The sequence below is a fragment of the Mobula birostris genome, chromosome 7 (genome assembly GCF_030028105.1).
Source record: "Mobula birostris isolate sMobBir1 chromosome 7, sMobBir1.hap1, whole genome shotgun sequence".
Lineage (NCBI taxonomy): Eukaryota > Metazoa > Chordata > Chondrichthyes > Myliobatiformes > Myliobatidae > Mobula > Mobula birostris.
Genome location: NC_092376.1, coordinates 158,933,978 through 158,955,708, shown reverse-complemented (window position 1 = coordinate 158,955,708; position 21,731 = coordinate 158,933,978). Strand labels below are relative to the sequence as shown.

At 40.8% G+C, this 21,731-nt stretch overlaps 1 protein-coding gene across 4 annotated transcripts in view; it reads right to left on the bottom strand.

Annotated features, from left to right (window-relative positions):
• The window catches only part of sgcd (sarcoglycan, delta (dystrophin-associated glycoprotein)), a 543,710-nt gene that overhangs the window by 190,479 nt on the left and 331,500 nt on the right, over nt 1-21,731 (bottom strand). The window contains exons 1-3 of one of the 4 annotated variants that reach the window (XM_072264009.1): nt 18,327-18,527; nt 15,230-15,287; nt 5,530-5,689 (exon numbers count right to left, since the gene is read on the bottom strand). The exons of 1 other annotated variant lie outside the window; for it this stretch is intronic. In XM_072264009.1, the coding sequence (XP_072120110.1) occupies nt 5,530-5,547 (18 nt within the window). In that variant the 5' untranslated portion in view covers nt 5,548-5,689; nt 15,230-15,287; nt 18,327-18,527. Of the gene's footprint in view, nt 1-5,529; nt 5,690-15,229; nt 15,288-18,326; nt 18,528-21,731 lie in introns of those variants that run through there. 2 more of the 4 variants (XM_072264011.1, XM_072264012.1) reach the window with 2 other exon arrangements.

Below are 21,731 nucleotides of genomic sequence, written 5' to 3'. Positions count from 1 at the left end.
CTCCCCTTGGTGCCCCTCCTCCTTCCTTTCCTCCTGTGGTCCATTGTCCACTCCTTTCAGATTTCTCCTTCTTCAGCTCTTTACCTCTTCCACCTATCACCTTCCATCTTCTCTCTTCATCCACCCACCCTTCCCCACACCAGGTTTCACATATACCGTGCCAGCTTGTATTTACTTCCTCCAACTCACCTTCTTATTCTGGCAACTTTCCCCTTCCTTTCCGGTCCTGATGAAAGGTTTTGTCCCATAATGTCAACCGCTTAGTCCCCTCCATAGATGCACCTGACTGGCTGAATTCCTCTGGCATTGTGTGTGTGTTGATAGTTGAATTGCCCAGAGAAGGGTTGGCAGAGAACATTGCAAAGGAAAGTGGCCTGCACTGTGCCCTATGTCTGCTCAGGAAGCTCGGAAGTCCCACTGAAACGAGCTACACAGTCTGGACAAAAAGCCTGCCTCAGCATGAATGTGCCTGATTCTAATCAAGAAAGTTTCTGACATTAAAAAAAATTATAATATGTGAGAAATATAAGCTGATGTGAATGGAGAAGCTGTGTTAGTGCCAGGTCCAACCTAGAGCAGGTTTTTTTGCACCTTCTAAACTGGCAGAGCAGAATATTCTGATCCTGGCTTTTCAGTGGGGTACGAGGTGATGGGCGATGATAAACTACCAACTCGTCTAACAGCAGCCCTCATGAGAATTTATGTTAGCTACTCCACAGTGACTGTTAGTGAATTTGTGCAAGCAATTTTCAAAAAGTAAAGCCGTTTTAACAGCATTGACTGATGGATTGGTAAGACCAGAAGACCTTAAGGCATAAGAGCAAAACTGGGTCTTTCAGCCCATTGAGTCTGCTCTGCCATTCTATCATGGCTGAATTAGTATTCCTCTCAACCCTGTTCTCCAGCCTTCTCCCCATCTTTGACACTTTGACTAACAAGAACCTATCAAACTCTACTTTAAATATTCTTAATGACTTCGCTTCTACAGAAGACTGTGGCATCCAAATTTACACCTCCAAGCAGCAGAGAAGTATAAAGCAAAATCACATTCTCTGTCCAGCACGGCAATACATTGAGATAGACATCACAGCTCCAAGACATTTGTGATAGACAACACAACTCTAAGACATTTGTAATAGTTATCAATACTCTAGTGCTTCCATATGGATAACACAAAGCTGATGACAGTTTCATGGGAAATATTATTAGCATAAAATTGAGATCTTTTCTTGAAAAATAATTCTGTGCATCAAGCAAAACAGCCACCTTTTCACTTCTTCAAACCTTCCCTCAGTGGGAGAGGGAGATCAGAACTTTCGTTCATCCTCTAAATAATTTAGATTTGGGATTAGGGTGGACTGCCTGGAAAAACTCATAATAGATTCAATATTTAATGGGAGTTGGTGGCTCCAAGAGATGCATTCTATGTAAGAATGTATTTTTGACAAAACCCTTTTGAAATATGACTCTGAAATACCCACAAAATTTAAATCACTGACTAATCCTAAATGCTTTTGATGGGATAATCCCAATCCTTATTTGTTCATTCTGAACTGGTAGCCAAAACTCAATGCAGTGGAAAGATGAAGCAAACTGAAGCATTCAAAATGCTTAGTAAGACAGTTAATTTAAAAAGTACTGTAAATTTTCAACCATGAATCCTTCATTAGAATTGGAACAGAGAACACATGTCTGACAACATTTTTTACGTTTCTACGCAAATTACTAGTGCCAGCGATAATTCTTTAACTTTATTCTCCTTACTTAGAAGTGGATGTAAGAGTCTGCTAGCACATACATCTCATTCGGAACTCTTCTAAATACCACCAAGAATGATCTGTTTTTAAACATACATCAGCAATTTTGTTTCCTCCAATTTGCCACGTTGGGAAGTTTAATATCATTGCACATTTGTTAAACATTACATGGAAATATTTAAATCTCCCAAAGAAATCCACCATGTATTTTCGAATCTTATTTTTAGAAATGGAAAACTTACAAGTAAACCTCTATTCTATACAGGCATAAAACATTCTAAACAGTGAGACCATGGAGTGTTCTGCATTTGTATATCCCATATCAGTTTATAATCTTCCAAGGATTTCATGCTTTGAGTTACCCTGCCCTACTCACAAAATTTACTATCTATTACCAGCGCACATCTAAATCTAGCAGATGTGTAAGAACTGTGCTGGGGTGATGCATGGCTTCAAAGAACTTAATTACAATATAATAAAGAGCTGCAAGATGTTCAGACTGCTTTGCTGATTCTTATTTGTAGAATAGTACAGAATCTAGCTTTAAACTAGATTTGCAGGGGGATGGGAACCAGAGTGCCAGAGCTGACAGTGTGGCTGGGGTGAAAATAAATGATATTGAAAGTTTAAGCAAATCCACTGATAGAAAGGTTGTGAGTGGTGGTAAAAATCTTCTGAGGTGTATATATTTCAATGCTAGGAGTATTGCGGGGAAGGTGGATGAGTGGAGGGCGTGGATTGACACGTGGAATTATGATGTTGTAGCAATTAGTGAAACTTGGCTACAGGAGGGGCAGGACTGGCAGCTTAATATTCCGGGGTTCCGATGTTTCAGATGTGATCGAGGCAGAGGAGTGAAAGGTGGGGGAGTAGCATTGCTTGTTAGGGAAAATATTACAGCAGTGCTCAGGCAGGACAGATTAGAGGGCTTGTCTACTGAGTCCTTATGGGTGGAGCTGAGAAACAGGAAAGGTATGGCCACATTAGTGGGATTGTTATACAGACCACCCAATAGTCAACGAGACTTGGAAGAGCAAATCTGCAGAGAGATAGCAGGCAACTGCAGGAAACATAAAGTTGTGGTGGTAGGGGATTTTAATTTTCCATACATTGATTGGGACTCCCATACTGTTAGGGGTCTAGATGGTGTAGAGTTTGTAAAATGTGTTCAGGAAAGTTTTTTAAATCAGTATATAGAGGGACCAACTAGAGGGGATGCAATATTGGATCTCCTGTTAGGAAACGAATTAGGGCAAGTGACGGAAGTCTGTGTAGGGGAGCACTTTGGTTCCAGTGATCATAACGCCATTAGTTTCAATTTGATCATGGACAAGGATAGATCTGGTCCTAGGGTTGAGGTTCTGAACTGGAAAAAGGCCAAATTTGAAGAAATGAGAAAGGATCTAAAAAGCGTGGATTGGGACAGGTTGTTCTCTGGCAAAGATGTGATTGGTAGGTGGGAAGCCTTCAAAGGGGAAATTTTGAGAGTGCAGAGTTTGTATGTTCCTGTCAGGATTAAAGGCAAATTGAATAGGAATAAGGAACCTTGGTTCTCAAGGGATATTGCAACTCTGATAAAGAAGAAGAGGGAGTTGTATGAAATGTATAGGAAACAGGGGGTAAATCAGGAGCTTGAGGAGTATAAGAAGTGCAAGAAAATACTTAAGAAAGAAATCAGGAGGGCAAAAAGAAGACATGAGGTTGCCTTGGCAGTCAAAGTGAAGGATAATCCAAAGAGATTTTACAAGTATATTAAGAGCAAAAGGATTGTAAGGGATAAAATTGGTCCTCTTGAAGATCAGAGTGGTCGGCTTTGTGCGGAACCAAAGAAAATGGGGGAGATCGTAAATAGGTTTTTTGCATCTGTATTTACTAAGGAAGCTGGCATGAAATCTATGGAATTGAGGGAATCAAGTAGTGAGACCATGGAAACTATACAGATTGAAAAGGAGGAGGTGCTTGCTGTCTTGAGGAAAATTAAAGTGGATAAATCCCCGGGACCTGACAGAGTGTTCCCTCGGACCTTGAAGGAGACTAGTGTTGAAATTGCGCGGGCCCTGGCAGAAATATTTAAAATGTCGCTGTCTACGGGTGAAGTGCTGGAGGATTGGAGAGTGGCTCATGTTGTTCCGTTGTTTAAAAAAGGATTGAAAAGTAATCCGGGAAATTATACGCCGGTGGGTTTAACGTCAGTAGTAGGTAAGTTATTGGAGGGAGTACTAAGAGACAGAATCTACAAGCATTTGGATAGACAGGGGCTTATTAGGGAGAGTCAACATGGCTTTGTGCGTGGTAGGTCATGTTTGACCAATCTGTTGGAGTTTTTCGAGGAGGTTACCAGGAAAGTGGATGAAGGGAAGGCAATGGATATTGTCTACATGGACTTCAGTAAGGCCTTTGACAAGGTCCCGCATGGGAGGTTAGTTAGGAAAATTCAGTCGCTAGGTATACATGGAGAGGTGGTAAATTGGATTGGACATTGGCTCGATGGAAGAAGCCAGAGAGTGGTGGTAGAAAATTGCTTCTCTGAGTGGAGGCCTGTGACTAGTGGTGTGCCACAGGGATCAGTGCTGGGTCTATTGTTATTTGTCATCTATATCAATGATCTGGATGATAATGTGATAAATTGGATCAGCAAGTTTGTTGATGATACAAAGATTGGAGGTGTAGTAGACAGTGAGGAAGGTTTTCAGAGCCTGCAGAGGGACTTGGACCAGCTGGAAAAATGGGCTGAAAAATGGCAGATGGAGTTTAATACTGACAAGTGTGAGGTATTGCACATTGGAAGGACAAACCAACGTAGAACATACAGGGTTAATGGTAAGGCACTGAGGAGTGCAGTGGAACAGAGGGATCTGGGAGCACAGATACAAAATTCCCTAAAAGTGTCGTCACAGGTAGATAGGGTCGTAAAGAGAGCTTTTGGTACATTGGCCTTTATTAATCGAAGTATTGAGTATAAGAGCTGGAATGTTATGATGAGGTTGGTGAGGCCGAATCTGGAATATTGTGTTCAGTTTTGGTCACCAAATTATGGGAAGGATATAAATAAGGTTGAAAGAGTGCAGAGAAGGTTTACAAGGATGTTGCCGGGACTTGAGAAACTCAGTTACAGAGAAAGGTTGAATAGGTTAGGACTTTGTTCCCTGGAGCGTAGAAGAATGAGGGGAGATTTGATAGAGGTATATAAAATTATGATGGGTATAGATAGAGTGAATGCAAGCAGGCTTTTTCCACTGAGGCAAGGGGAGAAAAAAACCAGAGGACATGGGTTAAGGGTGAGGGGGGAAAAGTTTAAAGGGAACATTAGGGGAGGCTTCTTCACACAGAGAGTGGTGGGAGTATGGAATGAGCTGCCAGACGAGGTGGTAAATGCGGGTTCTTTTTTAACATTTAAGAATAAATTGGACAGATACATGGATGGGAGGTGTATGGAGGGATATGGTCCGTGTGCAGGTCAGTGGGACTAGGCAGAAAATGGTTCGGCACAGCCAAGAAGGGCCAAAGGGCCTGTTTCTGTGCTGTAGTTTCTATGGTTTCTAAAAGGAAGAGGCCCTTTGGCCCAAGAAACCTGTGCAAATCCAAACTAATTCCATTTGATTAATATCCCCCTATTCATGCGACTATTCTGTATTGGAATATGGTTCAAGTACCTACTATACTGTGTTAGAAATTTGTCTCATAAATCTTTAAACTTTCCCCCACAATCCTGAAAGCTATGCCATTTACTAATTGACATTTGCACCCAGGGAAAAAGACTCTAATTACCTACCTTGTCTCTGCCTCTCATGATGTCAAATACTTCTATCAGGTTACCCCTCAGCCTCCAGTGATCCAGGGAGAACAATCCCAGCTTGCCCAACCACTCTCGTAGCTAATACTCTCCAAGCAGGCCACACTCTCTCCAAAGACACTAGAATAGTTGCAAAAATCTGACAAAAATGTAACAACAATGAATTTTGTTTAGGCCTGACATTGTCCAAATTTTACAGCCAATGTTATTGTTCTAAGTCAGAAGGTCAGAATCTTGTGGCCACTGGAGATCTGAATGAGGAATAGAAAACCCTGAAAATACCCATCAGATCAGGCAGAAGTCGTGGAATGAAACACAGTATCACCGTGTTAGGGCACAAAAATTTGTCATTAGAACTGAAAAATTTGTGACAAGTTTTAAACTGCAGAGGAAAATGGGAGAGGATAAAGGCTAACGGTGAGGCTTTGTGATGGGGTGCAATGCACAAAGGTAAGGTGAGCAAATGCATAGGAACACAATTATCTATATGTCACCAACCAAGTTTCATACCATCCTGACATAGAATTCTGGAGTAAGAGTGTTATACAGCACAAAAACAAGCCTTTCAGCCCAACTGTTGCATGAAGATGCCAATCCTTCATTGTAACTTGGTCTCAATTATGAAATTCCCTCACCAAAAGCACAGTGGCTGAATTATTAACCCTCTCAACCCTGTTCTCCAGCCTTCTCCCCATTTTTGACACTTTGACTAACAAGAATCTGTCAAACTCTGCTTTAAATATTCTTAATGACTTGGGCTCTACAGAAGTCTGTGGTAATGAATTCCACAGATTCACTACCCATTAGCTAAAGAAATTCCTTCTCATCTCCATTTTAAATGGATGTCCCTCTATTCTGAGGTTCTTCCTCACTGATACTAAATGCCCCCAGTATAGGATGCAGCCTCTCCACATCCATTCCATCCAGGCTTTTCAATATTTGATAGGTTTCCATAAGATATCCCCTCTTTCTTCTGAACTCCAGCGAATACAGGCCCAGAGCCATCAAATGGTCCTTACACGTTAACCCTTTCATTCCCAGAATCATTCTCGTGAAACTCCTGAGGACCATCTACAATGCCAACACATCTTTTATTAGATATGGGACTCAAAACTGGACACAATAGTCCAAGTACAGTCTGACCAATGCATTATAAAGTCTCAGCAATACACATTGCTCTTATACTCTCGTTCTCTTGAAATGAATGCTAACATTGCACTTGTCTTCCTTACCACTGACTCAACCTGCAAGTTACACTTTAGGGAATCCTGCAAGAGGAATCTCAAAACCCTTTGCACATCTGATTTTTCACTTTTCTCCCCATTATGGAAAATACTCTATGCACTATTCCTTCTATCAAAGTGCATGACCATACACTTCCCTACGCTATATTCTATCTGCCACTTCTTGGCATCAAAGGTTACAGGGAGAAGGCCGGGAACTGGGGTTGAGGAGGAGAGAAAAAAAAAGGATCAGCCATGATTGAATGGCGGAGCAGACTCTCTGGGCCAGGTGGCCTAGTTCTACTCCTATGTCTTATGGTCTTATAGTCCATCACAGGTAAAATCCTCCCCACCAATGAGCATATCTACATGGCGAATTGTCTCAGGAAAGCAGCAACCATCATCAGGGAACCCCCAACACCCAAGCCATACTCTCTTCTTGCTGCGTCCATCAGGAAGAGGGTATAGGAATCTCTGGACTCACACCACAGTTTCAGGAACATTTACGACCTGCTTTTGAACCAGAGGGGATAACTTCACTCAACTTCACTTGCCCCATCATTGAAATGTTCCCACAAACTAAGGACACACTTTCATGGACTTTTCCCTCATCCCATGTTCTCAATATATATTGCTTATTTAATTATTATTATTATTTCTCTCTATTTGTATTTGCACAGTTTGCTGTCTTTTGCACACTGTTTGATCTTTCATTAATTCTATTTTGGTTATTATTCGGTTATGGATTTATTGAGTATATGCCCCTAAGAAAATCATTCTAAGAGTTGTTTATTGTAATTTATATGTACTTTGATAATAAATTTACTTTGAACGTGCTTGTCTCACTGAACTCGCTGAACTCTGCCAGGGCACACATGCGTTGGAGGCCTTTGGAGAAAGAGAACTTAGCTGTGCAAGGGATGAGGTATCACTTCCACCAGAAGAACCACTGTGATGAAGTGTTTTGAGAGGCTGGTGATGAAACCTATCAATTCTTGCCTGAGGAGCAACTTGGATCCACTCCAATTTGCATACTGTCACAACAGGTCAACAGCAGATGCCATTTCATTCATTCTTCTCTCAACCCAGGAAGGTCTGGACAGTGAAAATGCATACATCAGGATGTTCTTCATTGACTGCAGCTCTGTATTCAACACTATTAACCCCACAAAGCTAATCACTGAGTTGGAAAGACTTAGACAACTTGTGCAACTGGATCATCAATTTCCTCACTTGCAGACCCCAGTCAGTTTGGATTGGTAACAATATCTCTTCCACAATAACGATCAGCAAAGATGCACCACAAGACTGTGTGACTAACCCCTGCTCTACTCATTTTGTACTTATGACTGTGGCTAAGTAGTGCTCCAATGCCATATTTAGGTTTTCTGATGACACTATTGTTGTCAACCTCTCACTCAACGTCACTAAAGCCAAAGAGCTGATTAATGACAACAGGAGGAGGAAACCGGAGGTCTGTGAGCCCCTCCTCATCATGGGATTAGAGGTGAAGGGGGTCATCACCTTCAAATTCCTCAGCGTTATCATTTCAGAGGATCTATCCTGATACCACAGCCTAAGTGCAATTAGAAAGAAGGCACGACAGCACCTCTACTTCCTTAAAAGTTTGCGAAAGTTTGGCAAGTCATCCAGAACTTTAACAAAATTCTATAGATGCGCGTTGGACAGTATTCTGACTGATTATATCATGGACTGGTATGCTGGCATGGAAACCCTAACAAAAAGTAGTGGATGCAGCCGTATCCTTCACAGATAAAGACCACCCCACCATTAAGCACATCTACAAGGAGCACTGTCGCAGGAGAGTAGCATATATCAACAAGGACCTCCACCATCCAGGTCATGCTGTTTTCTCACTGCTACCATCAGGAAAGAATTACAGAAGCCTTGGTCCCACATCACCAGGTTCAGGAACGGTTATTACCCCTCAACCATCAGACTCCTAAACCAGAGTGGAAAACTTCGCTCAACTCAACAGTGAACTGGTTCCATAACTTATAGATTCACTTTCAGGGACTCTACAACTGATGTTCTCAATGTTTATTACTTATTTGTTAGTATTATCTTCTCTTTATTTGCATTTGCTCAATTTGTTGTCTTTTTCACAGGTTGTTTGCCTGTCTTTGCTGTTTGCAGTTTTTCACTGATACTTTTGTGTTTCTTTGTATTTATTGTAAATGCCTGAAAGAAAACTAATGCCAGGATAATATACGGTGACATATATGTACATTGATAATAAATTTACTTTGAACTTTGAATCCTGGTTCCCAAGAGTATCAGGTACTGGGATGGACAGATAATTTCTTGCATTTTGGCACTTTAGCCTATCTGCTGACAGCCTCAGGAATGCCAATGGATGGAGCGATAAGCTGTAACCACACGGTTTTAAACTGGGTCACCATCTAATTAAATTCTCAAAGAAACAGGGTTTCCAAATACGAAAGGGAGTCAGAGATGGACTTTTTTTTTACTGTTGGCAGCCGTTATTAAGCAATAGCATTAGACCATCTCTTGTAAAGAAGAAGAAATTGAGAGTTTGAAACACAACAGTGGGGCCCTAAGTCAATGGTGCTCACTACGTGAAGGTCACTACGTTGGCACAAAGTAGGCTAAAGAAATTGAAGAGAAGAGCATTGAATTTGTATGTCATCTGGCAAAGATGTAGCCCCAAGACACAACATGAAGGGCTAAATGGCAGCCAGACCCTGTCAAGGTCCAGACCTTCATATGGAAGAAAGTTGACCTGTATACGTGGGACAAAGACCTATGGTATAATGACGTTCCGTCAAGGGAGTATGGATCGTAGCCCCAAACTTCTCTCACTCACCGGATCTCGAACTGAGCGAAATGGCAAGCTCAAACTTTTTCATTGTTTATCAGTCAGTGGAGGAAGGTCATCAGTGTCAGCAAATTCTGAGACATTATTTTACCATTGTTCTTGAAATAATCATTCTCAGCCTTGCTTCTGCACTTAACTGGCATAATTGGCACTGAAGCCAGAACTGCCGTGATATTTAATTATGGAGTTTTTGACAGAGATATGTCAGAGTCCCTGTGATTCAATGTTGCTGCTATCATTGAAACAGGAAAGGTATGGCCACATTAGTGGGATTGTATTACAGACTACCCAATAGTCAACGAGACTTGGAAGAGCAAATCTGCAGAGAGATAGCAGGCAACTGCAGGAAACATAAAGTTGTGGTGGTAGTGGATTTTAATTTTCCATACATTGATTGGGACTCCCATACTGTTAGGAGTCTAGATGGTTTAGAGTTTGTAAAATGTGTTCAGGAAAGTTTTCTAAATCAGTATATAGAGGGACCAACTAGAGGGGATGCAATATTGGATCTCCTGTTAGGAAACGAATTAGGGCAAGTGACAGAAGTCTGTGTAGGAGAGCACTTTGGTTCCAGTGATCATAACACCATTAGTTTCATGGACAAGGATAGATCTGGTCCTAGGGTTGAGGTTCTGAACTGGAAGAAGGCCAAATTTGAAGAAATGAGAAAGGATCTAAAAAGTGTGGATTGGGACAGGTTGTTCTCTGGCAAAGATGTGATTGGTAGGTGGGAAGCCTTCAAAGGGGAAATTTTGAGAGTGCAGAGTTTGTATGTTCCTGTCAGGATTAAAGGCAAATTGAATAGGAATAAGGAACCTTGGTTCTCAAGGGATATTGCAACTCTGATAAAGAAGAAGAGGGAGTTCTATGAAATGTATAGGAAACAGGGGGTAAATCGGTGCTTGAGGAGTATAAGAAGTGCAAGAAAATACTTAAGAAAGAAATCAGGAGGGCAAAAAGAAGACATGAGGTTGCCTTGGCAGTCAAAGTGAAGGATAATCCAAAGAGCTTTTACAAGTATATTAAGAGCAAAAGGATTGTAAGGGATAAAATTGGTCCTCTTGAAGATCAGAGTGGTCGGCTTTGTGCGGAACCAAAGGAAATGGGGGAGATCCTAAATAGGTTTTTTGTGTCTGTATTTACTAAGGAAGCTGGCATGAAATCTATGGAATTGAGGGAATCAAGCAGTGAGACCATGGAAACTGTACAGATTGAAAAGGAGGAGGTGCTTGCTGTCTTGAGGAAAATTAAAGTGGATAAATCCCCGGGACCTGACAGAGTGTTCCCTCGGACCTTGAAGGAGACTAGTGTTGAAATTGCGGGGGCCCTGGCAGAAATATTTAAAATGTCGCTGTCTACGGGTGAAGTGCCAGAGGATTGGAGAGTGGCTCATGTTGTTCCGTTGTTTAAAAAAGGATTGAAAAGTAATCCAGGAAATTATAGGCCGGTGAGTTTAACGTCAGTAGGTAAGTTATTGGAGGGAGTACTAAGAGACAGAATCTACAAGCATTTAGATAGACAGGGGCTTATTAGGGAGAGTCAACATGGCTTTGTGCGTGGTAGGTCATGTTTGACCAATCTGTTGGAGTTTTTCGAGGAGGTTACCAGGAAAGTGGATGAAGGGAAGGCAGTGGATATTGTCTACATGGGCTTCAGTAAGGCCTTTGACAAGGTCCCGCATGGGAGGTTAGTTAGGAAAATTCAGTCGCTAGGTATACATGGAGAGGTGGTAAATTGGATTAGACATTGGCTCGACGGAAGAAGCCAGAGAGTGGTGGTAGAGAATTGCTTCTCTGAGTGGAGGCCTGTGACTAGTGGTGTGCCACAGGGATCAGTGCTGGGTCCATTGTTATTTGTCATCTATATCAATGATCTGGATGATAATGTGGTAAATTGGATCAGCAAGTTTGCTGATGATACAAAGATTGGAGGTGTAGTAGACAGTGAGAAAGGTTTTCAGAGCCTGCAGAGGGACTTGGACCAGCTGGAAAAATGGGCTGAAAAATGGCAGATGGAGTTTAATACTGACAAGTGTGAGGTATTGCACGTTGGAAGGACAAACCAACGTAGAACATACAGGGTTAATGGTAAGGCACTGAGGAGTGCAGTGGAACAGAGGGATCTGGGAATACAGATACAAAATTCCCTAAAAGTGTCGTCACAGGTAGATAGGGTCGTAAAGAGAGCTTTTGGTATATTGGCCTTTATTAATCGAAGTATTCAGTATAAGAGCAGGAATGTTATGATGAGGTTGTATAAGGCATTGGTAGGCCGAATCTGGAGTATTGTGTTCAGTTTTGGTCACCAAATTACAGGAAGGATATAAATAAGGTTGAAAGAGTGCAGAGAAGGTTTACAAGGATGTTGCCAGGACTTGAGAAACTCAGTTACAGAGAAAGGTTGAATAGGTTAGGACTTTATTCCCTAGAGCGTAGAAGAATGAGGGGAGATTTGATAGAGGTATATAAAATTATGATGGGTATAGATAGAGTGAATGTGAGCAGGCTTTTTCCACTGAGGCAAGGGGAGAAAAGAACCAGAGGACATGGGTTAAGGGTGAGGGGGGAAAAGTTTAAAGGGAACATTAGGGGGGGCTTCTTCACACAGAGAGTGGTGGGAGTATGGAATGAGCTGCCAGACGAGGTGGTAAATGAGGGTTCTTTTTTAACATTTAAGAATAAATTGGACAGATACATGGATGGGAGGTGTATGGAGGGATATGGTCCGTGTGCAGGTCAGTGGGACTAGGCAGAAAATGGTTCGGCACAGCCAAGAAGGGCCAAAGGGCCTGTTTCTGTGCTGTAGTTTCTATGGTTCTATTGAAGGAGTCTGTTGCAATAAATTTGAGCGCTAGATAACAAAAGTGAGTATTGCATTTATCTCTTGGATAAAGCAGAGTTTGATAAGTTCTTAGTTAGTCAGGGGTTTCAAAGTTTACAGGAGAGTGGGATTGAGAGGGATAATAAATCAGCCACGATGGAATGGCAGAGCAAACTCGAAGAGCCAAACAGCTGAATGTTGCTCCTCTGTCTTATGGGCATATGGTCTTACAGATAGATTTCTTGACCTCACAGTCTACCTTGTCATGGCCCTTGCACTTTATTGCATACCAGCACTGTAATTTCTCTGTAACTGTAACCATAACAGTGTATTCCACATTCTGTAATTGCTTTTCCCTTTGTACAGCCTCCATGTACTTATGTTTTGAAATGATCTGTATGGAAGGCACACAAAACAAAGTGTTCACTGCATCTCAGAACATGGGACCGTAATAAACCTATCACCAAATGAAGTGTTGGTACAGCAGAGGAAAGAAACCAGTTTCCTAAGTTCATCTATTTATTGAATTAAGAAGAATACAAGATTCAGCTAAATGTACCGGCAATCCTAATTTTTCATTTCCCTTCCCCAGTGCTGGAGTGACTTAAATCTCTTCCCTAATGCTGGGAACCTTGGCACAACAAAAAGTTCAGCAGGATATCCTGTCAAACTGTGGGCACGGTCAATGTTCTTTAAAAGAACACACAATAATGTTATTTTGGCTCATATAAAACATACCATTTTCAACCATTTCCAGACAAAGATTAGAAGCTCTGGATCATAAAGATAAAGAGGTGCATATTGCTGGAAAAATAAGGTTCTGCAATTGATGTCAATTTGGCTTGAAGTGTGAAAATTTGACAATTCTGGTGGTTTAAGTGGCATGCAATGCATTTCAAGTCTCCAAAACCTGAAAATCCAACAAATACTATTCTGACCTTTGCCTTGCAAAAAAAACCTTACTTTAAACCTATCTATTATTTTTTATGATTTACATATTGAATACCTAGTAAACTTATCAGAGAATGCCAAGGCTGCTGGCTAAGAGTATGAGTATAAATACAACTTCACTCACCTCTCTGCCTCCAGCTCAGAACATTGGACTGAATAGCATTGGATCCAGCTTAAGCTTTGCTTTCTCCACCTGCAGGGGACCCTTGTCACACACATTCTTTGTGCCCATACATCTCCCTTACTCCAGCCTTTCTTAATGTTGTAGCATTGACACCACAGGCACTGAGAACTAAGACCCTACCTATACACCACTCCGACAGTTCTCTGACAGCTAGTGCTGTCAAAAAGCCCTTTGCACTGTTTCTAAATGTCACCAATGAATACTTCAAAATAAATTCATTTAAAATGCCAAGAGATTCATGTACAAAAATTAAGCTTACTATTAATTTAAACAAGCCACTTGTCTTTGCTTATCTTTTAGTGAGATTTGGTGACCCCATTCAAATGAATAGAGCTGCACCACATACATACATTACTGCTCTTATCCAGTCTCCTAGCTCACTACATAATGGAACTATGGTGATGGATAGTCACTCCTTAATTTCTGCTTTTGAAACACAGCAGCTGCCACTTGTAAGAACAACCAGATATATAAGTAGACTTCCAACTAACAATTTGTTTAGCTTCAGGTAGTGGGAGTCAGTCTTCAGTTCTTCAAATGTAAATGGAAAGCAGTAATCAGTCTGAAGTTAAAAACTCAGCTTTGCAAACAAGCTCTATTTGTAGCACAGGCACTCTCTCTGTGGAAAGTAACGACACCTGCTTTATTGCTGCTCAAGGTGTAGTATAAAACAATGGGTTATTTCATCTGACTTGTTTAAAACAGACCAGCTGACTCTAAGTGGCTTAGTTCAAGGACACTTGTAGATCAGATGGATACATGTAGCATATCAAATAACTGATTTATTAATGTCGGGAGTTTTATGTGCTTAAGGAAGCTAGCTTCACAGCATTAATTGTGAATTGTGAACAATATGCTGAGATGTATGTTCTCAAAAAGCTTTTAGACCATTTGTGTAAAAAGGATAACTAAGGAAATAACATATATTTGTGAAATCATCATAGTGGCAAAGAAACTATATGAAACTGTACAAATATGGAGAGGAGTTCAGACTTATTAAGAATAGGATAAAGAAGATTGTGAAATATGGAAGAAGCACAGGGTGAATTAAAATCCATTTGTCTAATTTCAATTACTGTAATGGACGGCTTGTTCATCTGCAACTTGTTGGTATGTCTTTTTAGTTTATAGGAATGGTACCAGTGTTTATAGTATGCAGTTTTTGGTTTATTTCCTTGAAAAAAGGTGTATTTCTTTATTAGAATTGGAGCAGAAGTTCATAAGAGGATGAGAGGGTTGCTCTATGAAGCAAATCACTTAAGTTCACAAGAATTAAAAAGATGGTCTAACTGAGACAATATAATTTTTTGAGGTGAATTGGCAGTACTGATCCCAAGAGAATCCCCTAGCTACAGAGTCTTGGATTGAAATGGATTAGACTCAGGGTAAGTTATCAGCCTTTAGGACTGAGATGAGGAGAGAGTTCTGTTCTGAGAAGATTGCAAATCTTTGGAATGCTGTGCCCCAGAATTCTACGACGGCTCACTTAGTGAGTGTTGAAGTTGTGCGATAGATTTGAATACAGAGGAAATCATGGATATGAGGATTAGTAAGGAAGATTAACTTGAATAATCAGAACAGTTAATGTCATAATATAGAAGGAAGCAGTCTTAACTCATGACTCACACTTGGTTTGTTTACCTTATATTTATTGCTCCTCTTGTACCTCCTGACTTTACTTCTTTCTCAAACTTTAAATCTAATTTGTTAAAGAGACAAGCTGTCAGTCTCATTGTTCATAGAGATACCAGGTGTCTTGTTGCCCTCACCATATCACTATCAGCTTACACTTCCAGCAAGTAATAGATAAAAAATCAACAGAAGCAACAGCCTACTCATGCATATATGCTGTAGCCTTTACAACAGTAACCACTATAATGCTTCACAATCAAACAGATCACAGAAGAGCAAAAGAAATTGTTTTTATTATAGCTAAAATCAAAGTAAGTTAACAGCACAAAACAAAACAAACCTTGTCAAGGAAGAGTTTTTCCCTGAATCAAGCTTCATCAAGATTCAGGGAAGGACAACTACTTTGAATTTCTAATGCACCACATCTCAAAGGAATCCCCAGATAAAATATGCCAGTGAAGCTTTTTAATTAGGCTAGACATAAAATCAGTTTTCTTCAAAAGATAAAGACATTAGTGCTTTCTTTACCAAACCACAAGGATATAAATCTAATGATAATATGACTGCATAGACATAAAGGGGCTATTTGGACTGACGTTATGAAAGCAAATTAGATTGCTGTGTCAATGGTGGCTCAAATGATAGCACTCTTGCCTCTGCTATATAGGCTGTTCAAGTTCGACAGGCTTGAGCTTCAGAGCAGCACTGTGTGAGTACTGCACAGCAAGAAAGCCCCACTGTTACATAGGACATTAAAAAGAGGCCTTTGCAGCTTTTGTACACAACTATAAAATGATCTATACTCCTTCTAACGAGAAAAGGCAAGTGTTAAGAGTCATTAAGCCACAGTTGTCCAGCAGGGAAACAAGCCCTTCAGTCCCACTCATCCATGCCAGCCAAGGTGCCTACCCGTTGGTCCCATCTGTCTTCCTATCTCCCCTCTAAACTTTGCCCATCCATGTATCAAGTTTAAACCATTTCAAGTATGGCACAGACTAGATGGGCCAAAGGGCCTGCTTTCATGCTGTGTTGTTCTAACAATCTATGACTCTATGTGTTGTACTTGTTCACACCTCTATAACTTCCTCTGATGGTTGGTTCCATATACCCACTGCCTTCTAGATGAAAAGGTTGTACTTAGATCCCTTCTAAATCTTTCCCCTCTCAACGTAAACCCATGGCCACTAATTTTAGACTCCCCAGCCTTGGGAAAAGGTCCATGATCATCTCCCTTCTATCTGCCTCTCATGATTTTTATCAACCTCTATAAGGCCACTCCTTTGCTCCAGGGAAAACAGTCCCAACCTATCCTCTAGGAGTTTAACACATGCCCCTACCTCATCACAATTGACAATTCTAAACGGCTTTCATTGTTGTTCACTGTATTCAGCTCTCTCGCTGTGGCTTCCCCTACCTCGGTGAGATGAAGCGCAGACTAGGCAATCGCTTTGCTGAGCATTTGGTTCTGTCTGCCAGTGCTTTCTGGTGCTCCCAGCTGCTAGCTCCATATATCCTCCAAATGGTTCCTCTCCCTCCCCCCCCCGCCCCACTTTTCGCATCTGTATACCCCATTTCCTTTTAGTTCCACATTCCAACTGACTTCCCAATCAGATTCCAGCATCTGTAGCCCTTTGTTGCGTCCAGCTATCACCTTCCGTCCTCGATTACTATTTCCACTGTTTCACCATCTCCTTTCACCCCTCTCACCAAGACCTAAATCTTGCCAGCTCCTGCTCTACCCCTTCCCCTCACCTCCTTATACTGATTATACTCCCGCTACATCTCAAGGGTATCAATCCAAAACATCGACTGTGCATTTCATTCCTTAGATGTTGCTGATTTATTCCATCAATTTACTTCTTGCTGCAGTTTCCAGTGTCTGCAGTCTCCTGTACGCCCAGCCTATCCAGTCCCAGTTTGTAACTCAACGGGTTATTGCCAGCGTTCTTAATCCACATGCTTGTGTTTCCTGTGTACAAACTCACGCCTGCATTTCCCACTTAAAACAACAATTGCACTTTTTTTTTGTAGTCCACTGTTGGACATCATGTTGCTGAAGAAGATGCTAGAGGTAGAAGATGAAGAAGTGCAGGTCATTCCATTTTCATTAGCTTTCCTCCAAGAATTGAAAGTAGGTTTATAAAATTTGTTGGACGGGGTATAAAGAGAATATTAAATCTCTGCGTGTTAAGATCTTTGGATGTGGAGGATAGGAGGAGAGGTGGATATTGCAAGAGAGAGAAGCAAGAGGTTGTTTGTAGAAGCAAAATAAATATCAGCTCTGCAACATTCGCCTTATTTTAACTGCATAAAACAAAGTCGAAGAATGACACAGAAGATCAAACACTGGTCGCATTGAGCTAGTCAGTGACAAATAGCAAGGTCAAATAACTTGTCACCAGTATGAGTATGATAAGAAAAGTTCATAAGTATTTCCCCGGCATTAATAATACCAGCCTTTGCTGCACTTTATCACAATAGCCCACGTACTGAGTTAAAATATTCAGATAAAATGTGAGATTCGGGTGGCTCTGCAAGCAGGCATTAGTGAGGAAGGAGTGCTTTTACTGTCATCATTACTTTACATATCAGTGTATATACTTTCAAATTAAACATTCCATCGAAGTGGGGGGGGGGGGTTGCTCCTTATGGAAAAATCATCCTGAACAAATTAACATGAAGCTGAAAAATGTTTCGATTTTCATTTCACTCGTACATTCTCAGTTAACAATTAAAAGCAGACACTGCTGCCAGCTGCCCTGAGACACTTTGAATTTCCTCCACTTCCAAACAAACTTGAGCGTTCAGGAGAACCTCCTTAAAAGCCGAGAGTTGTTGAGCAGCTGTCTAAATTTAGAGTGGCCTGATGGCAACAGTAAGCTCTGAAGTTATCCGTGCTTTAAAACTCACAGACAGCTGTTGCTTCTCAGCCAAGTGCCTTTCACTATTTTAACTTAACTATAAAGTCACTCATTTGCAACAGGGAAAAAGTCTTTAAGCCTTTAATCTAGTACAAAAAAGCATGCAGCACAGATAAAAGCACACCAAAGAATGTGATTAAAGAGCAGCAGAACATTTAAAGTAATAGCACTTGTTTTTACCCTACCTTTCAGTCCTTTAATCTGAGGCAGACTGGGGTGTGTCAGAACATCCAGCAGAGAAGCGTCTTACCAACTATAGCATGTGGGCTGGACTGGGCTGGGATGGACTAGCGGGCCGACTCAAAATTTTCCAATAGTGTGTCCCCCAGCCAAGTTCAACCACAGGCCTAAAGAATTTCCTGAATCTTATGCAGAGCACAAGCACTGCTGACCAAGTAATCGTTCCATGACTAAATTCTACTCGGCCAGTCAGCTTGATTTACATCACTTTGGTCAAGTTCCAAGAGGGCAGCAGAATAGAAGGCAGCTCAGTTGATTTGGACCCTCTTCCACTGTTGTTTTTAGGAACCTAACCGAGAAACAAGGTCCTACATATCTTCTAACTCAGACATCAAGTTTCTTAAAAGTTGATTTTAAATTATGCACTATTCCTTGCTCTCTTTAGGAGGCGGTTTGTATTCAATTTAAACATGTGTAAGCCATTAGTACTTTACTGGAAACAGTCTACAATTCATATTCTTCACTGGTTTTAATTATATTTTGGGAAATGACATTTCTGTATCTCCATATTGACAATAGCCCTTTTTTTATTTTTACTGTGAACAATCTGAATTATTTAATTTTAATTAATGATAATGAAAAGGAAAGTGATCTGAGCAATATCTTCCAACTAGGATGACCAAAGGTGAACAATCAAACAACGAGTGTTTATCTTAAGTCACTTCTCTTGTAATTGCAAGACCCTGTTGGACATTGGTGATGTGGAAATCTGCATGCCCAATTTATTGGCTCACTGGCGAGTGACGGGAGACCTACATGGCCCCAGTCATAGTGAAGATAAGGCCTGAAGCTGTGGTGCTGTCTGTTTGCAGCCGCCCGGGGGAGGCATCGGAGTCAGGTGTTCCACTGGAGTGACAGAGGTGATGGTGGTGTGGTGTCTATGCTGGAATCAGTGCTATCCCATAGTGTTCGCTCAACAGAAGACAAGTTGTTTGAATTTCCAGCATCTGCAGAATTCCTCGTTTGCTTTTTTAAAGAAGACAAGTTGTATCGGATTCAACTAAAGACTGCTGCAACATGCTGGGGCTCAGGGACTTGCACAATATTTTTTTGTGTGATTGTATTTTACCGATATCTTAAATGTGCTTGCTAACTTATCTGTGCTATATGTGCCTTGTGTTGTGTATGACTGTTGATACTGTGTTTTGCGACTTGGTGCCAGCATAATGCTGTTTTGTTTGGCTGTATTCATGGGTATTCATGTATAGTTGAAAGGCAATTAAATCTGAATTTGAACCTGGACTTGAAATACCTTCCCTGAAATAAAAAGCCCCGAGAAGAATTTTGAGAAATGATTTGAATAATATAAACTGCAGCTTCATCAATGGGGTGGTTGACAATAATGAGTCAAGAATTTCCATTCAGAATTTTAGACTGCAATTTGAATGAACCCCACCCTTTGGAAATGAATATCAAGGCAAGGGTGTAAAATTTGGTTCTAGTTTGATCACAGTAATTTTTTAGAGCGTAGTTGTTCTTTAGGAAAACAAAGTCAATACATCAGAGACACCTAACTTTCAGGCATTATTATTTAAGCAATACATTGAAGGCACAAAAGATTAAGAATGCTGGAATCTGGAACAAACAAGCATTCTGCTGGAGGACCTCGTGGGCCAAGCAGCATCTGTGGGAGGAAAGAAATCATCAATTTTTCAAATGAAAACCCTGCATATCTCACTAGAACCAAGCGTCAGTATTATCCATGTGGGTCGACATTTTATGCATGGAGGAATAAATCTTGTAAACTTCACAACTGATGCACAAAGGACCTGACTGCATTTAGAAGTTCAGATTTGGATTAAATTCCTCTACATGGTGCACAAGAACATTTGAGCTACTCAAAATAACGTACACTGTTTGCTGCTCATATTAGGAATGTTCCCATAACCTATGGACTCACTTTTGAGGACTCGTCATCTCATGTTCTCGATATTTATTGCTTATTTATTTATTTATATTATTTCTTTCTTTTTTGTATTTGCAGAGTTTGTTGACTCTTGCACACTGGTTGAAAGAATGGTGTGGTCTTTCATTGATTCTGTGATGGGTTAATATTTTATTATAGATTTATTCAATATGCCCACAAGAAAATGAATCTTTGTTGAATAACATACATAGTGACATATATGTACTTTGATAATAAATTTACTTTGAAATTTGAACTTTAAACTTTGATGTCTTTGTTTTTCAAGAGATGAGCCCTAGTATTTTGTTGAATATTTGTGACCGTATAAACTTTATCTATACTTTGTTTGACTTGTGTCTCCATACTCTCAGAAAAAAATTGTTCCTTTTCCTTAAGACCATAAGACATGGGAGCTGAATTAGGCCATTCAGCTCATCAAGTCTGCTCTGCCATTCCACCATCGCTGATCCCGGATCCCACTCAACCCCATACACATGTCTTCTCGCCGTATCCAATCAGGAAGCTATTAACTTCTGCCTTAAATATACCCACAGACTTGGCCTCCACACCAGTCTGTGACAGAGCATTCCACAGATTTACTACTCCCTGGCTAAAACAAAATCCTCCTTACTTCTGTTCTAAAAGGTCACCCCTCAAATTTGAGGCTGTGCCCTCTAGTTCTGAATACCTCCACCATAGGAAGAATCCTCTCCACATCGACCCTATCTAGTCCTTTCAACATACAGTAGGTTTTAATGAGATCCCCCTGCATTCTTCTAAATTCTACTGAGTACAGGCCCAAAGCTGCCAAATGCTCCTCACATATTAATCCCTTCATTCATGGACTTATCCTTGTGAATCTCCTATGGTCTCTGCAATGACCACATATCCTTTCTGAGATATGGGGCCCAAAACTGCTGACAATACTCCAACTGACAGCCTGACTGATGTCTTAAAAAATCCTTAGCATTATCTCCTTGCTTTTATATTTTATTCCCCTTGAAATAATTGCCAACATTGCATTTGCCTTCTTTACCACAGACTCAACCTGTAAATTAAACTTCTGGGAGTCTTGCATGAGGACATTTGCAATCTTCCAGTCCTCCATGACTATGCCAGAGTCAAGTGATTCTTGAAAGATCATGACCAATGCATCCGTCATCTCTTCAGCAACCTCTCTCAGGACTCTGGGATGTAGTCCATCTGGTCCAGGTGACTTATCCACCTTAAGACCTTAGCTCTGATTCCTGCTCCCTGATACTCACAGACCTCTGGTGTCTTCCACAGTGAAGAATAATGCAATGTACCCAATAAGTTCATCTGCCATTTCTTTGACCCCAATTACTACCTTACCAGCATAATTTTCCAGTGGTCCAATATCAACTCTCACCTCCCTTCCACTCTTTATATAATTGAACAAACTTTTAGTAACCTGCTTTAGATT